General features: G+C 47.7%; 1 protein-coding gene across 1 annotated transcript; it reads left to right on the top strand.

Moving 5' to 3' along the window:
- Positions 1 to 3,649: 3,649 nt before the first annotated feature.
- Positions 3,650 to 9,061, top strand: lox (lysyl oxidase; the record flags this gene model as incomplete). Its single annotated transcript, XM_079744813.1, has 6 exons — positions 3,650 to 4,169; positions 4,867 to 4,975; positions 5,680 to 5,811; positions 7,218 to 7,428; positions 7,550 to 7,645; positions 8,942 to 9,061. 6 exons carry the CDS (start codon positions 3,650 to 3,652, stop codon positions 9,059 to 9,061), a joined length of 1,188 nt encoding a protein of 395 aa, XP_079600939.1.
- Between the last annotated feature and the right edge of the window lie 225 nt (positions 9,062 to 9,286).

Here is a 9,286-nt window from a genome sequence, read left to right as displayed (position 1 = left end):
TATCTGTTAAGAGGGCTGACTTGTTCTCAGAAGACCTTAACCTAACTGCCGTTTATCATGTAGGACGTAAACATAATCGCCAGGGCAACAGTTTCCCTGTTGTTCGCACGCTTATCACCAGGGCAACAGTCAGGATGTTGGATGTATAACATGACAGGTGGATGAGGATCAGAGATTGAATCACAAGACCCCTTTTTGAGATGTTGTTATCATGTTGTTTATTACTTTTTTTTCAAATTATCTTTAGCTCCAAAGTGGTCTGACAATGTCACAAAAACCCGAACAGAGACCAAAGATTTGTTTTAATTCAAATCAACTCCCACTTTTATTCTCCTTGTTTTCCAGTGGCGTTGTGTGTGAGAGTGAGTAGAGAGTTGAGATATTTGTGACGTTCCTTGTGGCTGTGGGAGCTGTTTAAAGGTGCACCAATGGGTGAACCAAAGGGGGAATGTCATCCACTTGGTCCTAGGACAATTTCAAACACAAACAAGTTTAAATGGGCAATTTGTCTGTGAATGGGGATTTTGTGTGATAACTGTTATTAATAATTGTTTAATCAATAAGAAATTATAGCAATAATGCAACCATAATTGTGTTACATTTTCATTTGGGATGCTTTGATTCTTATTGTTTCTGTTTATTTCTGTTGTTTCTCTCCTTTATTTGCTATTTGTAGGCTTGCCAGAATGCTCTTTTATTTTAGCACAAAACTATGCTTTGAAACTAAAATTATGCTGAACAATCTCTATCTATTTGTATAACTTTTTATGTTTTCTTCTAATAAACAAAAACCTGCATCAAAAAATAACACAGTAACCCTTTACTTAAAGAAACCCTGTAATGCGCCAGAAGATGCAGTTCTCGCTTGCGAAACTAGGGGGCAGCAGAAGGCCATCCGTTAGAACGTGGTTATTTGCAAGGCATGCAATTGTTATAACTCATTTATAAACAGTAGGCTGTTAAGAACACGTTTATTTAGTGTGGTCATGGGAAGGAGCAGTGATTTTTCATACTTGACTTGACAGAGTAACATTTCGTGATTTACTGGCTATATGTTTGAATGTTTGTCTTCTCTGTAATGATAACCTGGTTCATACCAACAACTGGACCCAGGCTTCCACAGTGTGAATGCAAAGAGACCCAGGCTACCCGCGGGTCTACGTAAGCAGGCCAAACCAGGGCTAAGACGGGCTGGGTAAGCAGGCCAAACCAGGCCTAAGACGGGCTGGGTAAGCAGGCCAAACCAGGGCTAAGACGGGCTGGGTAAGCAGGCCAAACCTGGCCTAAGACAGGCTGGGTAAGCAGGCCAAACCAGGCCTAAGACAGGCTGGGTAAGCAGGCCAAACCTGGCCTAAGACAGGCTGGGTAAGCAGGCCAAACCAGGCCTAAGACAGGCTGGGTAAGCAGGCCAAACCAGGCCTAAGACATGCTGGGTAAGCAGGCCAAACCAGGCCTAAGACAGGCTGGGTAAGCGGGCCAAACCAGGCCTAAGACAGGCTGGGTAAGCAGGCTAAACCAGGCCTAAGCCAGCTCCCTCCCTTACATATTTTATGTCAGCAGACCTTACAAGGAGAACTGAACTGGTTTCAAACCAGCCTACCTGTCAATGTATGTGTTGGTCTGTCTGACTGTCTGCCTGCCCCCTGTCAGCATGCTGAAACACACACACACACACACACACACACACACACACACACACACACACACACACACACACACACACACACACACACACACACACATGCCCACACCCACAGGAAGGTGGGTCAGTTCATTCCTTTGCTCCGTCAGCAGGGGCTGCTTCTCATTGGAAACAAGATGGCTGACCAGGGGGGCGATGACAATTAAGGCCCCTCTTTGATCTTTATACCGATGTTATAAAAACAATGTTATAAAACAGGCCTTTGTTCAGCTCGGTGGACTTGTGTGTGTGTGTGTGTGTGTGTGGGGGGGGGGGTACCTGAAGCAGCTCCCGCTAGCCCAGCGGTCTGCATCACGTTAGCGGCCTGACGTTCGTGAGAAGTCTGCTTTTAAACATCCTATGGAAACACGTCTAATTAAACAGCTAGATCAAAGAAGCGCCTTCAGAGGCGCCGCGCGGCACGCTCAGCCCTGCACGCATCAACTCACTTAAACCTCTAAACCTAACTCACTTAAACCATCTGATGCCAGCTCACTTAAACCTAGCTCAGTTAAACCTCCTAACCTATCGTACTTAAACCTCTACACTAGCTCACTTAACCTCTCAACCTGTCCTACTCTAAAGCTCCCTCGACATAATCCCACCTAAACCAAACTCAGATCAACTCTGCCGCCTCACCAATGAAAGGAATGTTTGGGAAGCTGTCAACATTTTGTGGACAATACAACATAAATGCTGTGAGTCTACCAGATATTCTGGTTGGCTGGATAAACCGTTGGTATTAATTATAGGTGGCTTCAGTTGGTGTTCTTAAATGCTGAAACCATTACAAATCCTATAACAGTTAAATCCCAAACCATTCTGTAAAATAAGATCTTTTTTCTGTGACCTTTGGACTCAATGAACCCTTTTAACGAGAACCGACAGCAAACGAAAATCATTAGCAGGCCTTTGAAGAACAGGGGTCCTATTCCCTCGGACTCAATCTGTAGAGCAAGGCACTAACACTGCAGGGTTGGGGGATATACTCCCTGTCTGTAGAGCAAGGCACTAACACTGCAGGGTTTGGGGTCCTACTCCCTGTCTGTAGAGCAAGGCACTAACACTGCAGGGTTGGGGGATATACTCCCTGTCTGTAGAGCAAGGCACTAACACTGCAGGGTTGGGGGATATACTCCCTGTCTGTAGAGCAAGGCACTAACACTGCAGGGTTGGGGGATATACTCCCTGTCTGTAGAGCAAGGCACTAGCACTGCAGGGTTGGGGGTCCTACTCCCTGTCTGTAGAGCAAGGCACTAACACTGCAGGGTTGGGGGATATACTCCCTAGGACTGTAGAGCAAGGCACTTACACTGCAGGGTTGGGGGATATACTCCCTGGGACTGTAGAGCAAGGCACTAACACTGCAGGGTTGGGGGTTCTACTCCATGTGTGGCTCAGTAATAGAGCTTAATGAAGCTAGCTGAAGGACATGCTGAATACAAAGTGTATCACAGAATTAGAAGTGTTTATGTTTTATAGAACATAGAGGCTTTATCCTCACCTGAAAGGGCTTTATTAAGCTATATATTATACAGGATCTTTTGTACTGCTAATTAGGGGTAAAGTACAGCAGTGCGAGGGTTGGGTCCAGTTCTGTGGGTTGTGGTTAGCGCTGACCGGAGCTATTAGACTGGAGCTCTACACACACGGATATATTTCAGGGATTCAAAACTGAGAAACTGGCTCTCATTCGCAACTCGCATTTTATTTTAATTTCTAGGCGATTCAATGATACATTTTTCAATACTACACATTATATTCTACTGCCACCCCCCTGGTGGTGGTAACGCCCCCAGCACCTCAGCGCGTGGCGCCGGTGACGCCCCCTCAGCCCCCTCCGTCCTTCAGGTAGAGGTTCTTCTCAGTCCTTCTTCTCTCCATCGACCGACTGGTTCTTCTCTCCATTGGTTCTTCTCTCCATCGACCGACTGGTTCTTCTCTCTATTGACCGAATCTTTCTCGACCATGAAGGAGTTCTCCCTCCGCGCGCTCCCTTGGCTGGTGACGCGCTTGTGTTTCCTTCGCGCGGCTCTGGACCCGGGCGCGGGTCAGGATGGATCGCGGGCGGCAGGTGCGCCGCGGCGTGGATTGACTTGGCGCCATAACGGACAGGTTCACCGGATCCTGAGTCACGGTTCTCAGTACCGACCATCTGGGCGGCGTTCTCCCGGCTCCGGTCCGTGGCGGGATGACCTGGTGTTCCTCAGCAACGAGACGCAGTCCTCCCGGCCGCCCGCCGCACCTCGGGTTCCCGCGGTCAGCAAGTCTGCGCAATTACGCGCCGCGCGTCACAACCGGCCAAGTGGAACAGAGAGCACCGGAGAGCCGGTCCCGGTGCGGCCGGTGGACGGGATGGTCGGGGACGACCCCTACAACAATCCGTACAAGGCGGCAAACTACCACCCCTACTATAACTACTATAACTCCTACTACCGGCCCGGGACCCGATGGAGACCTGGGTACGGCACCCACTACCACCAACACGGTAAGACTAGGACTAGTTAACACTAGTTACCACCAACACGGTAAGACTAACACTATTTAACACTAGTTAACACCAACGAGGTAAGACTCACACTAGTTAACACTATACTGACCACCGACACGGGAAGACTAACACTAGTTACCACCAACTAGTTAACTCTAGTTACACCAACAAGGTAAGACTAACACTATTTAACACTAGTTAACACCAACACGGTAAGACTAACACTAGTTAACACCAACAAGGTAAGACTAACACTATTTAAGACTAGTTAACACCAACACGGTAAGACTAACACTAGTTAACACCAACACGGTAAGACTAACACTAGTTATCACTAGCTAACACCAACACGGTAAGACTAACACTAGTTATCACTAGTTAACACCAACACGGTAAGGCTAACACTAGTTAACTCTCTACTCCCCTAGGCCACCCTGACCCCTGACCTCTGACCTCTACTCCTCCAGGCCTCCCTGGCCCCTGACCTCTGACCTCTACTCCTCTAGGGCTCCCTGACCTCTGACCTCTACTCCCCTATTGCTCCCTGACCCCTGACCTCTGACCTCTACTCCCCTAGGGCTCCCTGACCCCTGACCTCTGACCTCTACTCCCCTAGGGCTCCCTGACCCCTGACCTCTGACCTCTACACCCCTAGGGCTCCCTGACCTCTGACCTCTGACCTCTACACCCCTAGGGCTCCCTGACCTGGTTCCTGACCCCTACCTCATCCAGGCCTCCAGCTACATCCAGAGGCTGCCCGTCTACAGCCTCCGCTGCGCCGCGGAGGAGAGCTGCCTCGCCAGGTCTGACCGGGGGCAGGAAGTCAGGGGGTCCTGTACAGGAAGTCAGGGAGTCATGTACATTTTACATTTACATTTAGGGCATTTAGCAGACGCTTTTATCCAAAGCGACTTACAATAAGTGCATTTGTTACAATAAGTACATTTGTCATAAGAAGTGAAACAATATATCGCTGTCGGTACAGTAAGATGTTTATAGAACCAAGTGCAAGTATTACAATCGCTAGGTACATGTACAGGAAATAAGGGAGTAAAATAATGTAAATCAATCTAAACTAATGTAATTAGTTGTTATTTCACAGTTTGGAATTCTGCATAAGGCCTAATCTAAAATAACTTGTTTTATGTAATCTAATTTATTATAAAATGATTAAATCAGATCTAACCTATTCTAATCTTATTTAGTCTAATGAAGTCTAGTGGAATGTAACGTAACCTTTTTAAATCAAATCTGATGTATTTCTATCTAATCTAATGGACTGTATTCTCATCTAATCTAAAATAATTTATTTTAATCTAATCTAATCTAATGGTATTTATTTGAATCTAATCTAATCTAATTGAATGTATTCTCATCCAAACAAATCAAATCTAATGGAATGTATTTTAATCAAATCTAATCAAATCTTATCAAATGTAATCAAATGTAATTCAATCTATTCTAATGCAATATAATGTAATCTAATGATTTAAACCACTGTCTCCAGTTCCGCTCAGCAGGCGAAGGACTTTGAGACCCGGGTTCTGCTGAGGTTCCCTCAGCGTGTGAAGAACCAGGGAACGGCCGACTTCCTTCCCAGCAAGCCTCCCTACTCCTGGGAGTGGCACAGCTGTCACCGGTGGGTCCCATGACCGGTCTGGACCGGTCTGGTCTGTCTGGACCGGTGGTGTACGTCTATAGGTAGGGTGGTGTTGGTCTATAGGTAGGGTGGTGTACGTCTATAGGTAGGGTGGTGTTGGTCTATAGGTAGGGTGGTGTTGGTCTATAGGTAGGGTGGTGTGGGCCTATAGGTAGGGTGGTGTTGGTCTATAGGTAGGGTGGTGTTGGTCTATATGAGGGTGGTATTGGTCTATAGGTAGGGTGGTGTTGGTCTATAGGTAGGGTGGTGTGGGTCTATAGGTAGGGTGGTGTACGTCTATCGGTAGGGTGATGTTGGTCTATAGGTAGGGTGGTGTACGTCTATAGGTTGGGTGGTGTGGGTCTATATGAGGGTGGTGTACGTCTATAGGTAGGGTGGTGTGGGTCTATATGAGGGTGGTGTACGTCTATAGGTAGGGTGGTGTACGTCTATAGGTAGGGTGGTGTGGGTCTATATGAGGGTGGTGTACGTCTATAGGTAGGGTGGTGTTGGTCTATAGGTAGGGTGGTGTTGGTCTATAGGTAGGGTGGTGTACGTCTATAGGTAGGGTGGTGTACGTCTATAGGTAGGGTGGTGTACGTCTATAGGTAGGGTGGTGTGGGTCTATATGAGGGTGGTGTACGTCTATAGGTAGGGTGGTGTTGGTCTATAGGTAGGGTGGTGTGGGTCTATATGAGGGTGGTGTACGTCTATAGGTAGGGTGGTGTATGTCTATAGGTAGGGTGGTGTACGTCTATAGGTAGGGTGGTGTACGTCTATAGGTAGGGTGGTGTATGTCTATAGGTAGGGTGGTGTTGGTCTATAGGTAGGGTGGTGTACGTCTATAGGTAGGGTGGTGTATGTCTATAGGTAGGGTGGTGTTGGTCTATAGGTAGGGTGGTGTTGGTCTATAGGTAGGGTGGTGTTGGTCTATAGGTAGGGTGGTGTTGGTCTATGGGTAGGGTGGTGTACGTCTATAGGTAGGCTGGTGTACGTCTATAGGTAGGGTGGTGTGGGTCTATATGAGGGTGGTGTACGTCTATAGGTAGGGTGGTGTTGGTCTATAGGTAGGGTGGTGTGGGTCTATATGAGGGTGGTGTACGTCTATATGAGGGTGGTGTATGTCTATAGGTAGGGTGGTGTACGTCTATAGGTAGGGTGGTGTACGTCTATAGGTAGGGTGGTGTATGTCTATAGGTAGGGTGGTGTGGGTCTATATGAGGGTGGTGTACGTCTATATGAGGGTGGTGTATGTCTATAGGTAGGGTGGTGTACGTCTATAGGTAGGGTGGTGTACGTCTATAGGTAGGGTGGTGTATGTCTATAGGTAGGGTGGTGTACGTCTATAGGTAGGGTGGTGTGGGTCTATATGAGGGTGGTGTTCTCTAACCCCGCCCTCTTCTCAGCCACTTCCACAGCATGGATGCCTTCAGTCGCTACGAGCTGCTGGCCGCGGGGGCGGGGCCCAACGGGGGGGCGGGGCCCAAAGGGGGGGCGGGGCCCAACGGGGGGGCGGGGCTGCGCGTGGCTGCTGGCCACAAGGCCAGCTTCTGTCTGGAGGACACGTCATGTGACCCCGGACACCACCGACGCTACGCCTGCACCTCACACACACAGGTACACACACACACACACACACACACACGTGTGTGTGTGTAAACAAACACATGAATGTGAATATGAATTATGAATATGAATTTACATGTAATATTAAATATGAATATGTAAATGAATGCAGGGCCTGAGTCCTGGTTGCTATGATACGTACAACGCTGACATCGACTGCCAGTGGATCGACGTTACGGACGTTTTACCCGGGAAATACGTCCTGAAGGTGAGTAGGCCTCTGTCTACAAACACGTTACCATGGAGACACCCTCTGTCAACCGCCCATTACCAGTGTGACACCCTCTGTCAACCGCCCATTACCAGTGTGACGCCCTCTGTCTACTGCCCGTTACCATGGAGACGCCCTCTGTCTACCACCCATTACAATGGAGACGCCCTCTGTCTATGACCCATTACCATGGAGACACCCTCTATATACCTCCTGTTACCAAGGAGAAACCCTCTTTATACCTCCTGTTACCATGGAGACACCCTCTTTATACCTCCTGTTACCATGGAGACAACTTCTTTATACCTCCTGTTACCATGGAGATACCCTCTGTCTACCGCCCATTACCAGTGTGACACCCTCTGTCTATGACCCATTACCATGGAGACGCCCTCTGTTTATGACCCATTACCATGGAGACGCCCTCTGTCTACTGCCCGTTACCATAGAGACGCCCTCTGTCTACCACCCATTACCATGGAGACGCCCTCCGTCTACCACCCATTACCATGGAGACACCCTCTTTATACCTCCTGTTACCATGGAGACAACCTCTTTATACCTCCTGTTACCATGGAGACGCCCTCTGTCTACCACCCATTACCATGGAGACACCCTCTATTTACCTCCTGTTACCATGGAGACAACCTCTTTATACCTCCTGTTACCATGGAGACACCCTCTGTCTAATGCCCATTACCATGGAGACACCCTCTTTATACCTCCTGTTACCATGGAGATGCCCTCTGTCTACCACCCATTACCATGGAGACAACCTCTATATACCTCCTGTTACCATGGAGACACCCTCTTTATACCTCCTGTTACCATGGAGACACCCTCTTTATACCTCCTGTTACCATGGAGACACCCCTCTCTATACCTCCTATTACCATGGAGACACCCCTCTCTATACCTCCTGTTACCATGGAGACACCCCTCTATATACCTGCTGTTACCATGGAGACACCCTCTTTATACCTCCTGTTACCATGGAGATACCCTCTATATACCTCCTGTTTCCATGGAGACACCCTCTTTTACCTCCTTTTACCGTGGAGACAGAATATATATATCCAGTAGTATTACTGTTTATTACAGTAGTATTACAGTAGTATTACACTATATCACGGTAGTATTAGAATATAATAAAGTAGTATTACAGTAGTATTACAGTAGTATAACAGCAGTATTACAGTAGTAGTACAATACATTACAGCAGTGGTACAGTAGTATAACGGTAGTATTACAGTATATTACAGTAGTCTAACAGTAAATTGCTGTATTATTCAGGTGACAGTGAACCCGACTCAGAGTGTCTCAGAGTCCGACTACAGCAACAACGTGGCACGCTGTGACGTGACCTACAGCGGGACGGCCGTAGAGATGTCTGACTGCAGACTGGCCTCGTAAGGACACTCTCTCTTCCTTTGTTCGTTCTCTCTCTCTCTCTCTCTCTCGCTTCTCTCTCTCTCTTTCTCTTCTCTCTCTCTCTCTCTCTCTGCCTCTCTTCTCTCTCTGCCTCTCTCTCTTCTCTCTCTCTCTCTTCTCTCTCTCTCTTCTCTCTCTCTCTCTCTCTCTTCTCTCTCTCTCTCTGCCTCTCTCTCTGTAATATATAATATATATCATGATATAAAT

Source organism: Pollachius pollachius, assembly GCF_949987615.1.
Source record: "Pollachius pollachius genome assembly, chromosome: 1".
Classification (NCBI taxonomy): Eukaryota; Metazoa; Chordata; class Actinopteri; order Gadiformes; family Gadidae; genus Pollachius; species Pollachius pollachius.
The sequence above is the reverse complement of the archived record's forward strand: the minus strand, read 5'-3'. Positions and strand labels throughout refer to the sequence as shown.